The following is a 23,689-nucleotide window of genomic DNA, read 5'->3' as shown; positions in this document are numbered from 1 at the left end:
TTTCCTCTGAATAACGTTCAGCAATGGAATTCATTTTGATTTTCTGTGAAGTACTTATGTGTAATGTGTTATCATTGTGGTAGTAGCTGCCTAGGTGCTAGTTGGCTATAAAGGGACTTCAAGATGTCTGTTCTGTGTATTTTAGTCATCAACTATGTTCTTAGCAAAGAAAATATTAAAGAATAAAATTTTATTGCTAGAAGCAATTACCTATAAGAAAAAGCATGGCTGGTCAAAGAAAGGTTAACTAGCAACCTAAAGTCATAGTGAAACAGAAACCTGTTTCTGATTCCATAAATTAATGGTAGAACTGATGAACACCTTTGTGTTGTGTTGCTAACAAAATGTGTATGTGTATATATATATACATATATATATATATATAAAATAATTATTTTTAAAATTATTTAATTATTTGCTTTTAAACTGAACCCCTCTGATGGGCTATTTAAAATTTAATTACTTGTGCTGACCAAAGAATAATAGAAGCATAGAGCGTGGATGGCTTAATAATTGAAGGTTTTTTTAATGAATTATGGTTGGTCAGGTTTTGGGAATAAAGCAACTGAAGAATGACATTGAAGTCTTACACTGTTGGAGATTGATGTGTGCGCTCATAAGATTTAAGTTTTTTAATTGATTTTTAGCAAGGGGTGGATTAAGCTCTTAACTCAGAAGACATATCCACTTAACTTGAGTTTATTTGTCCATCTTTCTGTAGCTCTCTTTGAATAAACCCCTTGGTAAATATACTTAGTATTAGCAGCCAAAGAAATAACTAGACTGTCTTGAAGGCTGAAGTAGACAGTTTTAAAAGATTATTTGTGCTGCTAGAAGATATTGCACGACTAAACTGTGACAGATTCCCATTAAAAATTATATGTCCACATATTTGTTATCTACATAAGGAAAATGCATAACAGTGCAATTTTTCCTGGTTTTGAGCAAATTAGTTTGCTTTTATTTAAATCCGGGATTTCAAGGAATTTAAGGTGACCTTTGCTATATATATTCAAACCACATTAATGGACACCTCTTATGTTTTTTGAATACTATCTATCTTCTCAGAAAGGAATGGAAAGTATCTTCTTTAATATTTGTAGATTGCCATCGTTGTAAATATTTTAATATTTTGTTTTAGCCGGAAATTGAAATTTCCACTGCAGTAGAAGATTACAGTTCTGAGGTAAGACTGAAGTAACACTTCCTTTCTAACTTTACTTTTGACTTTTTCTTTTACATGTTTATTGAAATGCTGTACACTGTTTTCCAAAAAGAGGAAGAACGAAAGAGTACACGTGATGTTATATACAAAGCTGTTTCAGATCATTACTGGTATGATCAATATACCATTAAAGCAAACATTTTGTTGACTTCATAATAGGATGGGTACTATTATCAGTAATACTGCGGATTTATGAGCTGTTGTAACATTGTCACCATTGTGGTTGTAGTAATGCTTTGTATTGCCATTGAGCTGTGCATAATTCCTTCTCATTTGCATTCCTTCTCATTTGCATAAAAAATATTTAACAAGTTGATTATGTTTTAATGAGTTCCAAAGTAGCTGTTGCTCTAACACTGGCTGGTCATCACTCTGTTGCTGGTAGGTGGTGAGTGAATGCCTTTGCATCATTTATTTTTCCTACACTTCTTGAACTATTTTTGTCTCAACCCATGATTTTGTCTTTTTCCAATTCTTTCCCCATCCTGCCTGTGGGGGAGAATGAGTGTCTGGGTACAGGCCTTAGATACTGCACACCAAGACATCCACTATGTGTCCCTGTCACTTAAGAGGGAAGTAGGCAATATGAAAATCCGTTCTTGCCAAATAAAACAGTTTATTGTTTGTAAGGAGAAACTACTTCATGTTCAACTGCATGATGAGAACATTTTTGCAAGAAATAGCTGTAGAATATCTGATTCCTATAAAAGTTGTTTATAATTAAAAAAAAAAAAAAATCATGGTTCAAACGTGAGTTTTCTGTAGTTATGGTCCACTTTTTGTAGTGCAGCACTTTTGCAAAATACCCCAGAATCTTAACTTTGGCAGCTAGTAAGAGAGGATCAGGTAATCAACATGCTTTCATTGCTGAAGTGATTTGATTTAGGATACATAGTGTTCTTTCCTTGATTTAGCCTTTTCTAGGACAGGATCAGTGCACTTCTTCTTAGCCTCTTGTGAAATCACTGTTATAAAATTTTTCCATAAATTTTGTTTCAGACTTTTTAGTTTGAGTTTTTTTATCATATCTCTCTTCCCCAGTTAGATTCTTTCTTTCCTGCAACTTCCTCCTGTCTTGTTTATAAGCATTCTCACTTTCTTCTGCTGTGTTAGGAGAAGATGCTTGGGAGTGCACTGAAAATATTCCTTCACATTTATTGTTGATTACTTTCAGATATTGATTAGTGAAACAAATGGACCCTTGGTCCAATCAGTTATGATCATTGTTACGGCATGTTAGATGTGATGCAAATAGAAAAAAAAATCTGAGTCAGGCACATCTGGGTTGAAGAGTCCAGTCCAGCTGTTTGACAGTTCTGTAAATGGAAGAAAGAAGTAATAAATGAAAGACTGAACGGTTCAAAGGGTTGAAGCTTAAGTGAGGAAAAAAGTCGGATTAAAGGTTTAATATTTGTCTTAGATAAAATATGCGTTATTTTGTCCAATGAATTAGAAGAAGGAAAGAACAAAAAGAATCTGAGTTTAAACGTGGTAAGATGATTGATAGTGCAGCATGTCACAGTGTTTGCCAAAGAATCTGAGTTTAAACGTGGTAAGATGATTGATAGTGCAGCATGTCACAGTGTTTGCCATTGAAAGTGAAACAAATACACTTTTGAATATCTGCTGTGACCTTACTGTAACTTTTTAGAATATATACATCACCACAGTATGTAATCATTGCTAAATGAGTATGGAAAGAGTGAACCTTTGAACATAGTTGATAATGGCATTGATGTTCATTTATCTACACACTCTCCGTATTTTTTGTAAGCTTCCTTTTAATTACTGAAAGGACCAGACCTCCATTTTGGAATTCTTTGAATCCATCCATTTGTACAAATACAAGTCTTTTTCATCCATCTTTTTGTTCATCTTTCAGAACAACTGTATTCTCTGTAGTGGTTTTTGTCAGAAATTATGTTGAAGTTGGGGCTCACAGTGAAATAGGTCATAAATCATTTGCTTTGTTATAGTTGTTAAAATAAGCCATATGCTTTTAATTATTGAGCCCCTTCTCTTGGGGATTTGGATGAAATTTAGTGATGAGCACATCCCTCTTTGAGAGGCTTTTTATTACCAGACACATGGTTGTAAGTAATTTACTAAAAAAAAAATATATGTATATATATATATATATATATTGAAGGAACTAGTGAATGTTTCTATCAAAATTCTTGTGTTACAGGATCTTTTTTTTCATATGGTCTCTTCTCCAATGTTCTTCTGTCATCTTTCTAAATACCTACACTGTTAGAGGTGGTACTCAGACTGAAGATTGACAAATCTTTTATATGACCCACTTCCTTTCTGAAACAAATTATTCAGTTTGAGCAAGAATGAAACCTACCTGAATAATTTTATATTAAATGATTGTGGTGATTATGTACATTTATGTTTTAACCTCCGAACTAAGGGAAATTAGGCTTTTTCAGCAGTTAGTTGTTTGGGCTTTTTTATAGCTATGTAAGGTAAAATTGTTGCTGTATATTTTCTATATTCCTTAATTTTTATGGTATTGATGTAATCTGCATGGATTATTTTTTTCTCTCAGTACCTCTTCCCAATTCGCAAACTGTACCGCAAAAAATGTAGATACGAAAACTTACAAAATTATTTTATTTCCCTTTCTTGATCCTTATTTCTTTCCCTTTTCTTTGTAAATGCTAATAATATTCTATATGTTAACCTTTATGCATAGTCATGACACAAAAAAATCTTCTGTTGTGTTTGAATACTGTATGGAAAAATACATTAAACCATAATATTTTTGAAGACGTGTTTTTTGTAAGAAGTTACTAGCCTTATTTACATTCTATGATTGTCATTATTTTTGAGAGAAACTGAAAATTATTTTCACTTACAGAGTTTAAAAAAAAAAAAAAATTATTTTCCCCAGTTGTCATAATTGCTAATTTTAGCTATGTTCCATAAAGTCAATTGTGATGTAACTAGAAAATTGATTAAAATCCTAAGAGCACAGTCAAGCAGTGTTTGAGGCCTAAGTATTAATTCTTTTAAATAACCAAGTGTCCAAAATGCACAAGAAAAGAAAAAACTAAAAACATTAGGTAAAATGTAACTCTATTCCAGATACTTTTGTATGTTTCTACTACTAAATCAAAACAGTTTTCAAACCAGAATTCTGCTTGCCAATTTATAAGTGGTTAAATTATTTTCATGCATTTGGATATTTTTTACATTTTGCAATGAGTGATCAATAAGTATTGATTTACACTAAGCCCGAGTTTGCAGTATATAAGGAGAATTCTCTGTGGAGAATGGACATCACTGTTACCAGTAATAGCATATTTTGTATAACAACTCAGTGTTTTTGAGGTATGCTTTCAGGAATTCCAAAGTTTAAGGAACATTAGCAAGGCTGTGTTGAATCTGTAGTGAAGTGCAGTGATTTCATACATTTAATCCTGACCTCTGGTGGCAGTTGTCATAAATTGCTGCCTTACTTAATGGTGGAAGTTGTTTTTCACTTGTATTTTTCTGAAGAAGCTTGTGTTCACTTGCCTAAGCATATGTATTTACTGATGCAATAGAAATTATGTTTTTTCTTTTAGACTAGAATAGACTACAAATTGTATTTATATGTTATTATATTAGTAAATACCATGCTTGTGAATTAGTTTGAAAATACAAGCAAGGAAGAAAACTTGAAGATGTCCTTTGGGGGACTTCCACAACCCACATGCCTTATGTTCACCCAAGCAGTTGCTCCTGAGTAGCAAATGTGTTGTAAAATTGAGTTTTTCCTTACCTTGTGGTTATTTTTTTATGCAGTTGTATTCAGGGCTCATTATTCCTTGCTTCCGTTACCTTCCTTTATCTTATCTTATGTGGTTTGATTTCTTCTTGAAACGTGTAATTGTATTCTGGGAATATGTAACTAAGCACTTCATGAGACGTTAAGGTATAAGGAAATTTCAGAGTTAAAGGTGAATTGCAAAGCTTTACAAGAACAAATTAAAAGATGGCTTAAAGAAGAACTGTGTACAGATTAACCACAGGGCTCAGGAGACAGTGCCTGAGTCCAGTAGGCCTTGTGCAGACATCTGTTAACACTGAAGTTAATATCTGGGACTTCAGGCTTCCTATATGGTAGAGGAGTAAGAAATTAATTTTGAAATGAGATATATTTTGAAGCTAACAGCCTGCAGCTGCTCACAGGGATCCCAACCAGACAGCGCTCAGAGTGGTGATCTGAGGCCTTTTTGAGTAGATTACGGTGCACAGTGTTGTCCTGTTGTTGTAACTTGCATTTTAAAAGGAGGCATAAGAAATTTGAAAGGAGAAGGTGTGGGATGAGAAACAGAGTTGACTAAGGTGTTACTGTGGTTCATGTCTGTTACAGCAAACAACAAGGCTTCTGTGACATGAAGCAGCATTTCTAAAGTTCCACACAGTTGTTTGGATATGCTAAAATCCCTTTTAAGATTTTTCTGTAGAAATTTCAGCTGCCAGGGAGTCTGGAACATCTAATGAAGGCATTTATGTCTGCCCTAGCAGAGCTTGTTATAAAGCGTGTAAGAGTCACTGGTTGTTCCACACTGAAATGATTCATGGGAAGAGAAGTGCGTTCACTTCTCTGTGTGGTAGCTTACAAGAATCATACACTACATCTTTATCAATTAAGTCTAAATTAAATAATGGTTAAAAAGAAGGAAAAGAAGTATTAATCTGGGCCATGAGCCGAAATCCAAATAAAGACATTACTGCCAGGCACTCTGTAGACACTTGTATTTCTGAACGAAAAGCAAACATCTGGCAAAATACAAGTGATGTGCACTGCCTCCATGAGTTCTCTGCACTGACGTTTGCTGAAATCTTATTTATTCTCTCTAAAATAAGATAGTAATAATCTCACTGTGGTGTCCTCCTTTACATTGAGGAAGTCAGGAATTGAAAATGGCCATGTTTCAGCTCTGCAAATTCAAAGCTAATGCAGGATTATTCTTTCTCTTAATATAAATTTAATGACAATATCGATCTCATTTATAGTAGTGCACTTCCATGTCGGGTAACATATTGATTTGCTCAGACATGATGGTCTTTTGTAAATAAGCCTAATCTTAACTGTGGCAGGTATCTGAGCTATATAGCCCCCCTCCTTTTTTTTTAATGTGAGCACAGTATTCATATGTGAAATGGTATGATACCTTTCCATTCTAGTGCCGTTATTTTTTTTCAGACTCTAATGTGATGCAGAGATCTGAGGAGAAGTACGGCTTGTCTTGCTTTCTTGTTTTAAGACATTGGTCTGCGATTTTAAAAGCTTGCCTGTCTGACAGTTTGTCATGAATACAACAGAAGATTCCTTTTATGTTGAGTTCTTAATTATTATTTTTTGATATATAACTACTACTTCGACTTGCACTTACTCTTTGGAAATTCATCATTACTGGCTTGTACGCTCTATAGAACCAAAATCTCATGGAAGCTTGATATGAGTGGCACTATTAGGTGAGTGAAAGGATTTTTCACGAGTCTCATGTTGAATGTACAATTCTTGCTCTTTTTCATTCTTAAAAAATTCCTTCAGGCTGTGAATGTCAGTTTATGACACTGCCTTTCATCTGCTGTAGATATTGGTGACTCTTAGAAATAGTAGATTTGTGGTAAACATATTTTTGAAAACAACTATGTTTATTAATATTTAGAAATATTAAATGTGCAGTTTAAAATGCAGTATTACTACAGACAAAGCTTTGCATTGACCTTTAGATCTGAATTCCTTTGTTTTGTATGTATGCTTACGTGTATTTTGGTTTTAGACAGTAGAATCTGTTTTTGTAATTTTGGAAGGGGGCTTAACTTTTGCTTGTGCTAAATTCAATTCCAAAATCTTTCAGAAAGGTATTTTGTATTTCCAATGAAATAAATTTTTGTAGCATAAGAATTCACATGACTCTGCAGAAATCATCGTATAAGGTTCAAACAAATTAAAAATAGAAATCAAGCTTTATTTCAAGTAATAATGTATTTAGGAATTGTCTTTATACAGGTAAATGGTTGCAGTTTTGTGACAAGAACAGCTATACCTACAGACTTGATCAGGGTACAGTACTGCAAATTGAACTGTAATACTAATAAAGAATACTAAAAACCTCGAACAGTTCATTTTGAACAGAAACTGTGTTGTTGACTAATACTTTTTTTGCATGCTGTGCTCTGTATCTGCATTGTTTGTCATATGAATATTGTTTACCTTTAAACTTGAAATGCAAAATGTTTTACTACTTGTACTAAGGCTAATGTTACAAAGCAGAACTTGCAGAACGCTTCATGCTTTTGAGATGTGAATTATACTAACAAAGGAGGTTGCCATGACAATAAGATCTTCAATGCTGTACTATATGTTAATGTTCTACAGTGCCTTTTGATACAGAATTTGATATTCGAGTTTACTTATCTTTAAAAAGCATAAAAAATGGTATGTTAAGGAACTTGGATTAATTTAGGAAGAAGAATTTGGAGTTGGAGAGATTTGTTCAGAGCATGGAATGCAACACTCTCTGGTGCAACTAAAGGTGATGGAGAATGAATTGGCTGAGAAACAACAAGAGATTGAAGAGCTAAACAGAGAGCTAGAAGAAATGAGGGCAGCATATGGTACAGAAGGATTGCAACAGGTATAATTACCTTATGTTGCTTTCTGCTTGCTACTCGGTTATGTGCAAAAATGCGAAGTGTCACCTGAAAGAATTTACTCTTAAGGGCAGATGTTCAGAGTGCAGTCAGTGTGTGATGTAGAATTATGTGTAATTTCTTTTAATCATATACCGTGTGTTCTATTATTTGAATGGCGTTTTCATTGTGTGTCCTTTCTCTCTATATTTTGTGACTAAAATTTCAGCATTCTTTGCAGTGACTTTCTTTGACTCTGAAATGGGAAGATGATTTTCTTGAAGAAAAGTCCTAATTCTTCTTGTATTCTGCAAATACTCCATTTTTTAGTACCTTCTTGTTCCTCAAAGATATAAAATAAAAATAAAAATAAATAAGGTTTTACTTTTTAAGGAATGGTATTGCTGAGTTGATACTTGAACTAAAAAGGTGTTTGTTTCCCTTTGGTTTGTTTTGGTCAGACTTCACAATCTGAAATTACAGGGCCACTGTACCAAGATGTTCTAAGAGAGATTGAATAACTTGCAATTAGTAAGTAAGGAAGTATTTCTCTAGTTAGAAATACCATTGGCGTATAACATTAGATTTTAAAGTGAAGAATATAAAATATTTTTTCTTCCAGTTTAAGCAAGTTCTACATTCTTTAAAGTCAGTGCTATGTCATGCTTCATGTCTTTAGTTTCTCCTTTAATTTGAATTCAGATTCATGGTATGCCTGCCTTTGCTTTGCAAAGTTCTACAGAACACAAAAATTGTTTTAAAATTGAGTCATTTTCACCTTCATTATTGCTGTGCAGTTATAATTTTCTGCTGTTTCCATTTGTACTTTATCTGTGAAAATGGATGTCATGTTTTCCACTACACTGAAGTAATCTTTGAGTGGTCACCTTGCAGGTTTGTCATTGCTTTGTCTGTTGGTGAATCCCTGGTGTTGTCTTTTAAGTCAGATTTAGCTTCTAATTATCCATTGTGTCCATTGTGCTAAGTGTAATATTCATAATTACAGCATACTAAAGAACATAATGTAATTTTAGTTTCAAACAATCATGTTAGTAGCAAAACTACTGTTAGTTTTGCATGAGAAAGATTAAAGTGGAGTTGTTTACATTTTTAAATGACCATGACTACTATTTAAAAAAAAAGTTAAAAATCTGTTAAAATATTTTGCAGTACAGTAATGTTTAAAATTGTTTTTAGCTGCAGCATGTTCTTCATGATAGTGGTACAGTGCGTAATATCCCTGCTGACAAATGCATACAGTGTATCTTTCAGAAGAAGCAAAGAATTTTTAAAAGGAGCAGCTGCAAAAGACACATTGTGTGCATTATCTCTGCCTGTTTGTTAAAATAAAATGGCAGAATAAAAGAAATTGAAAGGGAACATATAACAGTGGGTAGATATGAACAGATAAATTTTTAAATTTCTTTGAGCAGATGCAAGAGGAAAGATAGGACGCACTTAAGTACCTGATCTATTCCTAAATTTTCTTTATTATAACAAGCATCTGGTATTTCCACTACATCTGTGCCTTTTAAGTTAGGAATTCCCCACAGTGTTCTGAAAAGAACTTCAAAAGGTTTTTCTTGAATTTTCATAGTTTAGCATGTTTAAAGGCCTCTTCCTTTGTATGTCCCATTGAAAAATGTCTCTATCCGCTAAATCAGTAAGCTATATCTGGAGGTATAATTTTACTTCAAGGATTGGCATATGATCTGGAGAAACTTCTTTTTGAGAGCATAGTAAACTAAGTAGTTGCAGAAGGCAATGGGTGATTTGAGAAATTTCCAAAGCATAGAGATGAAGCATGTACTAGCCTTGAAGGAGTTCAAATTGACAAAGTGACTTGAAAATGAATAACAAATCTGTTTATGTACTTAAATACAGTTCCAATTTTTATTGTAGGATTTCTTACTACCTGGATTTTGTTACCAAACAAAAACAAAAACAAAAACAAAAAACCTTGCAAAAGAATTTTTTCCTGTCCTTTTATCGTTTCTTCATCACTACAAATTACAAAAGATGAATCTATTAAATACATTGCATCAGATGTGCAACTTGAGCTAATTTTCTCTTGCAGTTATATGAGTAAGTTCTGCAATGTAAGATATTGAACGGCCTCTCTTTTATACCTTTAATAAAATGAATGCAATTTATTGCACCTTTAGTGGGAAGTGGCATAGTTTGCATTTATTGTGGGAAAAGTATGTGGACCTGAATAGTTGGGCAAAATTGCTGATACTTTATAATTAAGTACCTGGACTACCTTTGTGATGGTTTGTTTACGTGGCCATTCTCTCTAGTTCTAAAGCAAATTCTAAATTTAACTTCTCAAAATCTCAGATTTTGTCTTTTGATGAGTGTGTTCATGGAGAATTTGTGCACTGCTGAATGAGAATAAACAAATGTTTCTGAATTACTTACGTGTAAGAGTTTGTGAAAGCAAATTCCCTGGTATGTCTATGTGACATCCTTTTAGTAGAGTGGTAAGGGAATAGATATTCCTGCTTAACAAGAATAAGCTGTTTTTTCTATCTATGGGTTTGATGTGTATTACTAGTTTAAATTTTATCTTTCGTAGCTGCAAGAATTTGAAGCTGCTATCAAAAAAAGAGATGATATCATCACTCAGCTTACCACTAACCTACAGCAGGCACGGAAGGAAAAGGATGAAACTATGAGGGAGTTCTTAGAGCTAACAGAGCAAAGCCAAAAACTGCAAATCCAGTTTCAACATGTAAGTTACAGCACTAGCAAGTTTATTCGGTTTTGAAAATTGGTGTCACTTTGGAGGATACATAAATAGCTGATTCCTGCAGAAGCAAAATTTTGTGATTTTGTGTTTTTGGAGACTTGGTTCCTTGCTATAGATCTGCAGTCAGCTTAACAGTCCTACAGTCATCATTGTAGAAGATATAAAATAATAGAGATGAGTCTGTTTTCTCTTTCTCTTTAGTAATAGCTGCCTATAAATAGTGGATGATGACAGTTACCTTAGGAAGAAAAAGCTCATATAATTACTGTTCTTAAAGTTTTGGGCTGAAATCCAACCTGTTACCTTTCCAATCAAAACAGCCAGCCATTAGCTTTGGTGTGTCACTGTTTAATGCTCCAGTCCTATATTTTTGGATAAAATCTGCCTCTTGTGGTGTTCATTCCTTTTAATTACCAAATTAATTAATTCTGTTAATAAATTAAAGTTGGATTTGGGGAACAGTAATTACAAGTAGTTTGTCTTACCATTTGAGACTTTTCTGAAACACTGCTGTTCTGTGCTAGTTCACTGTAAAATAATTTCATATTGATTGTAATAGTATTTCAGTTCCTTGTAAGAAACTTTCTAAAATGTTAGGATTATGTTCGTGGTTATGAGGTGTAATAAGAAAGTGAAAATCATAGCTGTCTCTGTAATCAAACTGCTTCTTGTAATCTTGATTTATTTATTTATTTTTTAATATATACAAGTTACAAGCAAGTGAAGCTCTAAGGAACACCAGCCACAGTTGCACAGCTGCTGATTTATTGCAAGCCAAGCAACAGATACTTTCTCATCAGCAACAGCTAGAAGATCAAGAATGTCTGCTGAAGAATTACCAAAAGAAAAATGAAGAATTCGAAGTTCAGATAACACATCTTCAAGGCATGATCAAAACATATGAAATGGTATGTTCCTTACCAGAAATGTGCCTTTGCTATTCTGTTTCCTTTTCATGATTTTGTAGTCTCATTGAAATTTTTTTGGCCCTTTTTAAAGACCCATATCTATTAACATACATATTATTTACTTAGAATTTTCAGCTTAAGTGCTTATGTCAGCAATATGTATTGCATTTTTAAAAACTGCAAAACATATACAAGAATTATTGAAACTATACAACATTAAAATGCCTTTATTAAATGACATTTTGTTAGAAAAAAATTAGAAGAACTTGCATAAACAGTCTTCTATCATGTGGAATTAATTTCTTATCTGAATTAATATTGTCCACAATTGAAAGCTGAGAAGTAGCTAAAAATGAGAAGTGAGAAAAAAGCAAAGCTTTCAGGAAATTGTGTGAAATTGGTTTTGGAATAACATAGCACAACTGGAAAAAAATGGAAATGATTTATTTATATGTTTGTTTTTGTTGGGATTTTTTTTTTTTCATATGGAGGGAAAAAATCACATATCCCAAATGTACAGAAATCCTTACAGAGAAGGCAATAAATAATTAATTTAGTTTTTATAAATGATCTCTAGCCAAAGATATTATCAAGAAGGACATAATGGTTCAATAGCTAAGTTTATAAATGTTCCAGTGTGTCCAGACAATGAACTACAATTGTTTTTGCTCCTTTTTTAAGGAAAAACAAAGAAATGAAGAAGAAGATATGAATAAACTACAAGAAAAAGAAGCATTAGTTGAAGAACTGGAAGCAAAACTTAAAGAAGAAGAAAAGAAGTCATTTCAGATTAAGGAAAAATTATCAGATGTCAGTAAATTGCATGAAGAATTAAAAGAACAAATTTCACTAAAGAACCTGGAGATAAGTAATATGAGAATTGAACTTACCACCTACAAACAGAAAGAAAGACAATGTTCTGATGAAATAAAACAATTAATGGGAACTGTGGAAGAACTACAGAAACGATGTTATAAAGACAGCCAGTCTGAAGCTGACATTGTGCAAAGAATGGAATTAGAAACACAAAGGAGACTGGCACAACTTCAGGCTGAATTAGATGAAATGCATGGCCAGCAGATAGTACAAATGAAGCAAGAATTAATTAAGCAGCATGCAATGGAAATTGAACAACGTCTTGCGCAACAAAAAGTAGAATTGGAGAAAACTTCAAGTCTATGTTTGAGTGATAATGTTAATAAAGATCAAATGCATTTAATGAATATTAAAATTAATGAACTGAATGTGAAATTGCAAGATGCTGATAATGAAAGGGAAAAAATAAAGCAAGAACTGTCACAACAGATGGAAGTCATTTCAGCGGAGAAGTCTCTTCAGCAAACTAAAATTGAAGATCTTCTCCAAGAGCTGAATTTTTCAAGGGAGCAGGTTCAAAGAGCCAAACAAACTATAATGGATATGGAATGTAGGTTGAATGAAGCTGAAAAATATCAGTTTGTGATTGAAGATCTAAAATCTCAGCTGACTTCTGCCTCAGAATTTAGGAAGGAATTGGAACTAAAACATGAGGCAGAAGTCACAAATTACAAAATAAAACTTGAAATGCTAGAAAGAGAGAAGGATGCGGTTTTGGACAGAATGGCAGAATCTCAAGAAGCAGAATTAGAGAGACTGAGGACAAAGCTTTTGTTTAGTCATGAAGAGGAGCTTTCCAGACTTAAAGAAGACTTACAAAAAGAGCACATGGTGAACATCGAAAGCCTTAAAGACAACTTGAATATGCACCATAAGCAGCAGTTGGATGGAGTGAAAGAAGAAATGAGTCAAAAGATAGAAGCCATGCAGCTTGAAAAGGACAATTTAATCACAAAGCAAAACCAGTTGGTATTAGAGATTTCAAAGCTTGAAGATTTACAGCAGTCTATTGTAAATTCTAAATCTGAAGAAATGACACTTCAGATCCATGAACTGCAGAAAGAAATTGAAGTGCTTAGGCAAGAAGAAAAAGAAAAAGGTAGTCTTGAACAAGAAATTCAAGAGCTGCAGCTTAAAACTGAATTGATGCAGAAACAAATGAGGGAGACAGAAGATAGCCTTCAGAATAAATGTAGTGAACTTGAAACACAGAATAATCTTCTTCAAGGGGAAAACAAAACTCTTGAAGAGAAATTAAAAAGTATGTTAGTAATCTCTGAAGAAAATGCCATTTTGAATGACAGTGTGAGTTCTAAGTCAGAAAATTTGGATGTGCAAAACAGAATAGAAAACTTGATTACTGAAAATGAGCAACTTAAGAAACAAAATATTCAACTCCAAGAAGATACTGAAAGGCAGAAGAGTGCATTTTTGTCTACTGAGGAAGAACTTAAAGCTAATAACAAAGGGCTGCAGAAGGAATGTGAAAGTCTTCTGAAGGCAAAGAATGTGTTAGAAGAGAACATGAATAAACTGGAAGCTGAATATAAAATCAAACTTAAAGCTTTGAGTGAAGAACTTCACCATCTGCAAAGCAGTAGACCAGTTTTATTTAAAAGTAGAACTTCCAGTTTTGAGGAGAGAAACGAAAAAAGGGTGTTTAAGGCAGAAACTCCTGAAGCTGGAGAAGTTGTTGAGAAAGATGCAACAGAACTTATGGAAAAGCTTGAAGTTACCCAGCGTGAGAAACTGGAATTATCCCTGAGACTTTCCGATCTTTCCGAACAGCTGAAGTCAAAGCATAGTGAAGTTTGTCATTTAAGTGAAAAAGTTAAATCCTTAAAAGATGAGAAAGACAAAGTTCTAGCAAAATGCAAAGAACTAGAATGTATAATTAGCCATGCTAAGAGAGAAAATGTTAGTAATACTGAACCTAAGACAAAATGCTTTAAAGGAAAAGGTCAAGAGACTGCTACTGCAGCGTGTGAAAGTAGAAATAAAACATCTTCTCCAAACAATGAAGTTGTTGAAGGAATAAATGTAAGAGAAAATCAGGGCTCAGGTAAAGCTATCTGTCATCAGGTTACAGAAGTACAGGAAGTTCAGCAAATGTTGAAACCAGAACAGCCAGCTTTTGTAGAACATTTGCATGAAATGACAGATGGACTGACAGGTGAAACATCATTAATAGCCATTACACAGACTGAAAATAATAATCTTCAGCAGCAAGTGAATACATTAAAATCAGAACAGGTATGTTATGTAAAACTGTGGAGAGAGAATCATTTACCTATGGTAACTTTTAGGAGCTTGCCTTTGGAAACTTGTATCATATTTTTCCTTTTAACTGCTTTAAAATGCATGTGAAAAATTATGAGTATGTGTCCGAGTGGCTCATAGTTTTAAGTTACTGTATGAATGACTGGACCTGTGAACTGTGGTCAGTATGTAGAAGGATGCTATTTTTCGGTGGAAGAAGTATCTTTCAATTACATTCAATTAAATCAACAACAGCAAGGCAATAGGGAGGAGAAGACATCTAGAGCACTTCATCTTTTGATGTAGCATGGAATTACCTGTGATGAAAACTTAGTCAAAACACATTTTTTTCGTCTATGATTAGCTTTTCAGCTCTTTAAGTACTCTGGTAAACAATACATAGAGAGATAGAAAACTCTTGACTTTTTCAGTTATCTTTTATCAGACTTGTCAAATAGTAATATTCCTCTATCAGATTTCTTGTATCTGTATGGTTATCACTTCTTAAGTAATGTGTCCAGTTCTGAGTGTGAAGATTTTTAAAGGACATGGGAAAATGATCCTAACTGAAGTTTGTTGTTCGATTAAGTCAAAATAGCTGGTTCTCCACTGAGATTTCCAAAAACATAAAGGCCAAGCCTTCCTTGTGATATCAGCTTTTAGTCTGCAAGCACTGTTAGTCTTGCTGGAGCAGTTTAGGTCATTCAGGAATCTGTTCTACCCAAAATATTTAACAACACCAGTGTCCATTGTAGCAGGAGCTAGTTTTCAACCACTCTGGTCTGTAGAATAGAATAACATAACTTGGAAGGGACATCTGGAAATCATCTGGTCCAGACCCTACTCAAAGCAGGGCTGGCTTTGTTTAGTCATTTTTTTAAATTTTCATGTGTTTGCTACATTTGTTCTTATCCACAGATAGAATGAGGTAACATAGCAGACTGATCAAGTTGATGTGTGTACTATTTAAGATTCTTCTTTTCCATTTCATTTAGTTTCCTTGGAAATCTAAGCAGTCTCCTGTTTGGCACTTATCATGCCACCTGCAAGTGCCATACAAAACAAAAGTACAGGTTTCAAATGTGATTTTCTGTAGTAAATCCATAGAAAATAATCTGCACTCAATCTCGGGCATACAAGTTCTCACCCATAGAGCAACTGTGAGGAAGTAGTTTGTGTCTCAATATGAAGTGCAGTGTGTAAAGATTTATTGTTACTTGCAACTTTCTTGCCCAAGACAGAAACTGAAGCATTTAGTGTTTTGTTATTTGTCTTTTTATTGTTATTATTACTTTATTATTATAAGTTGAAAAAAGTGTCTCAACTACTTTGTAACAGTTCAAGTTTCCAAAATGTGCATATTTAAAATTGCTTAATATGTAACATACATGCAGCATTCCATTCAACAAGTATTAATTTCAGAAATTTACCAAGACTGGACATTCTTGTATTCTTTTTTTTTTTTTTTGCATTCTTTGTAAAGTGTGCATTTTTATTTAAAGGCTGATCTACAGCTACAAATGGAAGCACAGCGCATTTGCCTTTCCCTGGTTTATTCAGCTCATGTAGACCAGGTCCGTGAGCACCTGAAAGCAGAAAAAGAGAGTGAACTTTGCAGTCTTAAAGAGGAGCTTCTACGTAGTCATTTACAAGAGATGAATGATCTTAAAAAAGTTCATCAAATGGAGCTCCAGACCATGAAAATACAACCAGCAGGTAACTTGAGAAAATTATAAGAGTGTAGCTCTTGATAGGAAATATAGATAGTGTCTTTAAGATAAAATTAACACAAGAGTTTGGGGAGAAGGAGCATGTGTCTGTCCAGTAAATTATTTTCAAATAACATTTTACAGTGTTTTTTGTCATAGTATTTCCCTAGTATAAGTGGTCTGTTACTGAGTATATTTAAAGAAAGGATATAGAATATAAAAAATAGGAATAGAAAGTATTACAGCTCATGTTTTGGTATTTGTATTAGATCAGTTAATTGCAAGGAATGATGTAATATTCATCTTTACATTTGTATTATTTACTGCAATATTAAACAAATATGTCATTGAAAATATTTTTAAGCTTGTTTCATGCAGTGGTCTTTAAATTTGTGGATTGGCTTCCTGCCCTATTAAGTAAGGTTTTTTGATACTACTTTCAGGAACATTGTTCTTTGCCTTTTTTCCTCTGTGGGATTCTATGCTATCAGATTTATTTTCTGTCCCTCCATTATTTGCCCTTGTGCAATTTTTTTGCATAGTGAGTTCTTTGCTCTCTTGTATTTTTGAGTAATGTTTGATATTTCTAGAGTTCATTGATACATGAAGCCATTTGAAGAATTGTTGTGCACCAAGTGTTTAAAAATAATAACCTTAATCATTTGTATTTGTAGATGATGAAGTCTCGTCTTCTCAGAGACTTATAGAAAAGCTGAATGAAGCTGTAACTGAGGAATGCTCTAGGCTCACACAGGTAAGATTTAAGTAAAAGCTTTTTTTTAGTCTAACACTTGAAAATGAAGAATTATGTATATACAGTGAGTCATCTTGTTTTTCTGCATCATCTTTAACCTGCTCTAGCTGACCCTGCTTTGTGCATCATCTTTAACAGGTTTTCTTTGCAGCTTTTCTTTTTGCCTTGATCTCTGAATACAAACCTATCTTCTAAAATGATGTTGCAAAGGTTTTTGCATTAACTGTTTCATGTCCTTCTGCAGCAATTCTTCTTATGCTTAGTCTTAATCTTCAGTGCAGTGTTTTTCAGTAACTAAGTATGTAATCAAAAGTTAAAGATTCTTTTTGCATTTACCAGGTACCAATTATAGTATTTTTTTCGTGTTTTTTGATACATTATTAAACAATTCTTCACTTTTTTTCTATGTTTCATTTCTTGTGCAGATTTTCTGTGATAGTTGGAATAAAAAATCTTCAACTGTGATAGAAGCTGGTGATAGGGAACAGGATATTTTCAATAGGCCTGCTGCTGAGAAGGAAAATATGGAATTAACAAAACACAGTGGTCAAATTCAAGGTAATGGCATTGTACTATCAAACTGGTTAAACAAACATTGATTTCAAATATTTCAAACTAGCAGTTATGTCACTGTTTGTTCAGATGCTAATTTAGCTATTAATAGGTACATAAATAACTACTTTAAAGATTTCCTCACTATTCTGAACAACTTTTCTTATGAATATTTCCTTGTGCTGTTTTTATAATGAAAATTGGTGAAAAAAAGTGGTTATTCTTCTTCTTATGTAGAAGCTAGCAGTTCTACCAAAAAAATTGCAAATACCAACACTATGTAGAAAAAGTACATTCTAAAACACGGAGGTGCCCCCATTTGTTTCAGTGTGTTATCTATATTGAATAACTTTTCAGCAAAGAACTTGTAAATAATACATTGTATTAAGGTTTATGATACAATGTTCATTGTCTTTTGCTCTAATTCCCTGACGATTGTTTAACTTAGCTATGCAAGAACATATGGAAGGACTTCTGCATAAGATACTGGAAGAATACAGTAGGCTAAGAAAACTTCAATCAGAGTTGATGACTGATTGTAAACAGGTAAAGTTTTTATAGTATTGCAGTCTGTAGGCCTTTAATTTGTATTGTTCCATGAATTCCTCTTGAAATGAAAGAATGTATTTGAAATCGTTCTCATGCATTCTGGTTGAATGACATAGCAATGGATTGGTGAAATAAATTGGAGAAGACTGCTGCCTGTGTACCAGAATCACAGAATGACCTGAGTCAGAAGGTTTGTCTCTTCCAACCCCTGCAGAAAGCGGAGTCAGCTTAAGCAGGCTTCCTAAGACAATATTCTGTTGAGTTTTGAGCATCTCTAAGGATGGGATGGGAACCACACAACTCCAATGGGCAGCCTTCTTTTCTCCAGGCTACCCAGCTCTCTCAGACTCTCATTATAAAACATTACTCCAAGCTCCTCACCTCCTTTATGGCCCTCTGCTGAACTTCATTTCTCTCGTGCTAGAGAGCACAGCAGTGGAATAGGGAAATACCAACTCCCTCATCTTCATGGCAGTGCTCTAATGCAACCTCGGGTGCTGCTGGACTTTTGTCTTATTAGAGCATTGCTGGCTTCTGTTTAACTTGCTGTTCACAAAGGACCCGAGTTCCTTTTTCCTTGGCTAAGCAGGATGATCAACTAGCTATAAATGAATACTTGATCATTCAAGCTGTAAAATGAAACATATTTGTTTTGTCAATTACATTCTCTTGTGTATTGGCCACTGACCTTTCGTATATGTCTATAAAACAGTTAATATTTTTTGCATGATTGCTGTGCAAATTACTGTCTTTTGTATTGACTTGATTTTTTGTTAGGTCAAAGAACCATGGCTGTCATCTTCAGAACCTGAAAGAAGAAAAGAAGAGGAACCTAACAGTCTGGAAACAAGAAAGGAATCTTTGCGGGCCTCTTCACACAGTCTAATGGGTAAAAAGATGCATATGATGTTTTTCATGTATACGTATTCAAAGAGAGCAAGAGAAGAGAGAATGACTAACCTTTAACTGACTCTTAGTTTACAACAACTTGAATCATGTCAGAGCTTTTTGCAAATTTTACAGTATGATGCCATTCTTTTCTTAAATCTCTAAGATTTAATTGAATTGCTTTCTGTGAAACAGTTTTGGTTTGTTCTTGTTCAGTTTTCCACGGTTAGAGTTCTTTTACTCTTAAGAAATGACAGGAGAGGAAGGTTTTGTTTAATTTTGCAAAATGGAAGACTAAGTTATCTACTATGGAAAAAAATTAATATGAATAAATTTTTAACTGGTGTAATTGTTCAGTAGCATCACTGTTAAGAGATTGGGATGGGAATGAATTTATACTATTATAATTTTTTTCCCTTTTCCATATTCAAATAATCTGCATATAGATCCTAAAATTCATGAGCACTGTTGGAAGGAGATGGAGAATGTTAAAACACAACTTGAAGAACAACATGCTCAAGCGGTGGAGCACCTCAGGTCTTATTTCCAGCAACAACTGAAAGAAAGTGAAGAGAGGTACACAGCAGAGATTGTGCATTTACAGGATAAGCTTCAGAGTGATGAGGTATCCTCTGACTGCACAAGGTATAGTCAGTTCTTTAATGCTTACAACTTTGTACTCTGTACAGACAGAAGTGCTCCAAATAACTGTTCATGTAAAGCTATGTATTTTACTTTGAAGTTTGAGAAATTATTTATAAACACATCACTCACAGTCTTTTGTTCTTTCAAGAGATGTTGATTGCTGCCAAGAAATTACATAAACATTGTGAACAACATAGTGCAGCATTTAGAACTAAAAAATATTGTAAAATGTGTTGTATTGTACTTTTATAGTGAATAGAGGGAGTTCTGTTCATTGGAATAGTATATAAGCATCACTTCATATATATGAACATTTTAACTGTAAGTTCAAAACTTCCAACTCAGTAGGCTGCTGAAAACTTGACCACCCTTGAAGCTCCAGGCACTGTAGTTGGCTTTACGCTGTACCATATGTACTCTAGCATAGCTGTGTGGAATCGGTAGTGTTGGAGAATGTATAGCAATAAAGTTTGTGGCAGAATTGAGGTCACCTTAGCAGGTTCTGGCTTTCACCAAGTCATGGGCCATAGGACAAGCTCATCAGCCTCTTCCTGGCCCTGGCCAGTATGGCCATTCCAACCTGAAAGAAGTAATGCTCCTTGGGGGGAATCCTGACAACTTCAAAGCCTGTTGTTGATGATGATTCTTTGACTAGAATCAGTGGGTGTGTTTAGGGAGTGGTGGGTGCTTTTGATTTTGATCTGTTCAGTGTCCTCTCTTGTTTGTTGCTTTTCAGTTGTTTCATTTAATGTACTCCAAATCCGTTCAGTATTTATGCATTTTTCATTTCTCTTGCTGTACTTTTATTTGAGAGAGAACTGTCAGTGTTTGTTTGTCAGCCAGTGCCTGGCTGTAAAGGGAAAACAAAGAGTCACAGTAGCAATAAGGGATGTTACTTAGGAGGGAGGAGAAGTTGTTTATATTTTTCTACAAATTGTCAATTATTTTATACACTTACCACAGCAGTCTTTTAAAAAGGCCTAAGGACTAAGGCAAGATGAATTCTTAGAAGCTGAGACAAATGAAGATAAAAATGTTTTCCTTCAACCATTAAAACTCAAACAGCTACTTTTCCCTTACTGTAGGAGTATCTTACAATATCTTACTTCAGTTATTTCTGTTCTCCTGTCTTACAAACAGTGTTCTTTTCATTCCTTAAAATATATTTCTGGTCTTCATTAAGTTTAACGGATGGTAAAAATATCGGGTTAGTTTTTGTAGCTAAAAATGGAAAAGATCATAAAATTATCATTTCGGACTCCCGTTTCAGGATTCTTTAACTCAGATTTGAGCAAAAGAAAAGCAAAAAGCTTTTTGACCAAGTGTAGATTAAGACTGTAAATCTCACAGGCAACATTTACCTTCTAATAAGCTGTTTTCCACCCTCTTAGCAAGCTTTTCGTTCCTTTGTGCTAGCAGATCACAGAGATTTTTCTAGTTTGATACTGTATCTTACCTTTTGACAACATATTCTGTTAAGTCCTTTTCAGTATGATAGTGAAAGGAGAACTGCAGTTTTCATGTATGTTTTGTTTTGTCTTTTTTTTTTTTTTTTTTTTACTGCAGCGCTAAATACATTTCGACATGTTGATATTTAAATATAAACTGAATCATACTGGATTTCTTACTGTTTTCATGTGTACTCCATTTCTTACTGAGTCATTTGAGTGACGAATCAAATCCTAATGATTCAAGCAGGCACTGTAGTATTCACTTTAATTTTGTAGTCAGTGGGCACTACGTGTTCTCAACTAGCTGTAAAACAGTTGTTTGGGTGGCGTTGGCAAAACTGATGTTAAGAAGTCTTTTATTGATGGAGTCTGATGTATGGAAGGCAGATGAAATATGAAGTAAGAGTATATGAAATTAGTGATGAGGGGAGAGAGATGTTGTGAAGAAAATATTTGCAGTTGTTGGTCTTTGAATCTGCATGGTGCATATGCACATTCATATAGGTGCATATTTGAATGGAAGAAAAAATAATGCATACTGAAACATTTATTTTATTTTAAACCCTGCCCTCTCTGCTTCTTTTACTTTCTTAGTATATCCCCAAATTCACAAATAAAGGTAAAAGAGTCCTTCAGGAAAGTGAAGTGCACTGAAAATCCTCATCAGCAGAGAGACGATGCAGCATTGGAGGTACCATATAACTCAGTTGACAATTAATAACAGTGGATATAATTTAGATGCTATGGGCTATCAGATGAAATTGAAATACTGACTAACATTTGATAGTAATAAAATAATTATCTCAGTACTATGTTCTGCACTTGACTGCCCACATTAGGGAAAATTAAAAAAGAAATCTTGCAAAAAAAGACTTCTAGAAATTATAAGACATAAACTTGCTTTATTGGTCCTGTCTTTTCCATTTTAATTTTTATTTTGTATTGATTCTCTGAAACAAAATTTTTTGGATTGGACTGCTTCCACTCATAAAAGTGGAAAAATGTTGGTGTTCAAAGATTTCTTCAGGTTTTTTTAAAATATTGACACTTTTCTTTAAAGGCTACTCATGGAAAAAATATTTAAGTGAAATCCCAATACTTTTTAAGTATAGACTGCACAACTTAGAAGAAACTGGAAAAAAACAGTGCCAAAGATCTTAGAAACCAAATGCAAATGGAAGAGACTCCATACATTCCTTCTCTAGTATTGCTTTAAACCTTGCTCAGAAATTCTCCACTGTGAGATATAGTGATGTTGTTTTCTGCTGTGAGTTCTCCCTTGATTTCTCTGCATTTTGATAGTTCAAATAGTGCTAGAAAATCAGTTCTTTCAAACTCAACTTCTAAAATTATTTTGGCGCAGAAATGTGTGTCTTTATACGGGGTGGGGGGGAGGGTCATTTACCCTTTCTTTTATTTTGTGGTACAAAATTCTGTTGTTTCTATGAAATAGGGATGAGCCGATTGAGGGAAAAATAATCTCTTAAAGCATTTAAAATCATGAAATAAAAATGCAAATACACAATTAGAGATTTCCTGTTTGTTTTTTTTTGTTTTTTTACAGCTTGCTAATGAAATTGAAATGAAAAATGATCAGGATGTTGTACAATTGCTAGAAAAACAGTACCAGGAAAGATTAGAAGAAGAAATAGCAAAGGTATTGCTTTTATTTTGTTACTTCAAAATATGCTTTAAAATACCGGCACTTTTATTTATTGTTCCTGATAGTTGACAGAGTTGGAATATTGTATGCTAAATTCAGTTTTTCCTTTTTTTAATCAAAGATTTGATTCCTTCTGATTCTGAATATGAAAGTCTTTTTAATAAGCTTTCTGAAACATTTTGGTTGTGTGGGTCTTTTGGGATTTTTGGTTTGTTTCTTTGTGTGTGTTTGTTTGTTCTTTACTATGGAATTCATTCACTGTGTTCAGTGTGTCCAACAACCCTATTGTTTGGTTTCATGGCTTTTCATTTGTACCCAGCCATCCTTCGACTGGTGCCCTGTTCCTACCACATAATATCTGTTCATGTGCAGGGTGGTGTTTTCTTTTAAAACTCCAACGAATACAGATGACACGCAGCCGTTCTCATTACTTTTATTTATTCAGAAAATCCAGAGGCTTAGGGAGTGGGTTTCTTGCTACTTTCAGGCTTCACAGCTGGTCAATTCAAAAGATTTTAACAGTTTCACATATTTTCTGATCATATTTAGTTGTGCATTTTAGTGTTTGGTGTAAAATGCAGTTTTTATTGGATCTAGTGACTTTCCTTAGGCTTTATAGATAAGAGTATATTAAATTGTTGTGGATTTATCATTATTTGATTCCCAAAGGCATTTTCACTTCCTTTTGGAATGAATTATCTCTGCTTTTTATGCATTTATGCCAGTATGATGACATAAAAACAAGATAATTAAATTAGTATTAATTAAGAACTAGTAAAAAGTGAGAGAATGCTTCTTCAAAAGGTTTGTGATCAGAGT

At 33.7% G+C, this 23,689-nt stretch overlaps 1 protein-coding gene across 3 annotated transcripts in view; it reads left to right on the top strand.

The window, feature by feature from the left end:
* The window catches only part of AKAP9 (A-kinase anchoring protein 9), a 99,974-nt gene that overhangs the window by 28,989 nt on the left and 47,296 nt on the right, over positions 1-23,689 (top strand). For 2 of the 3 annotated variants that reach the window (XM_042816722.1, XM_042816721.1), the window contains exons 3-15: positions 1,142-1,186; positions 7,699-7,869; positions 10,443-10,598; positions 11,327-11,524; positions 12,206-14,653; positions 16,162-16,375; positions 17,043-17,122; positions 17,548-17,680; positions 18,123-18,220; positions 19,001-19,112; positions 19,558-19,756; positions 21,802-21,898; positions 22,772-22,864. In XM_042816722.1, the coding sequence (XP_042672656.1) occupies positions 1,142-1,186; positions 7,699-7,869; positions 10,443-10,598; positions 11,327-11,524; positions 12,206-14,653; positions 16,162-16,375; positions 17,043-17,122; positions 17,548-17,680; positions 18,123-18,220; positions 19,001-19,112; positions 19,558-19,756; positions 21,802-21,898; positions 22,772-22,864 (4,044 nt within the window). The remainder of the gene's footprint in view (positions 1-1,141; positions 1,187-7,698; positions 7,870-10,442; positions 10,599-11,326; positions 11,525-12,205; positions 14,654-16,161; positions 16,376-17,042; positions 17,123-17,547; positions 17,681-18,122; positions 18,221-19,000; positions 19,113-19,557; positions 19,757-21,801; positions 21,899-22,771; positions 22,865-23,689) is intronic. The other variant, XM_042816723.1, reaches the window with a different exon arrangement.

This window comes from Centrocercus urophasianus, unplaced genomic scaffold, assembly GCF_019232065.1.
Source record: "Centrocercus urophasianus isolate 14NV4802_14NV808 unplaced genomic scaffold, USGS_Curo_1.0 seq_16, whole genome shotgun sequence".
Taxonomy (NCBI): Eukaryota; Metazoa; Chordata; class Aves; order Galliformes; family Phasianidae; genus Centrocercus; species Centrocercus urophasianus.
Note: the sequence above shows the minus strand (reverse complement) of the source record. Positions and strands in the feature narration are given on the sequence as shown.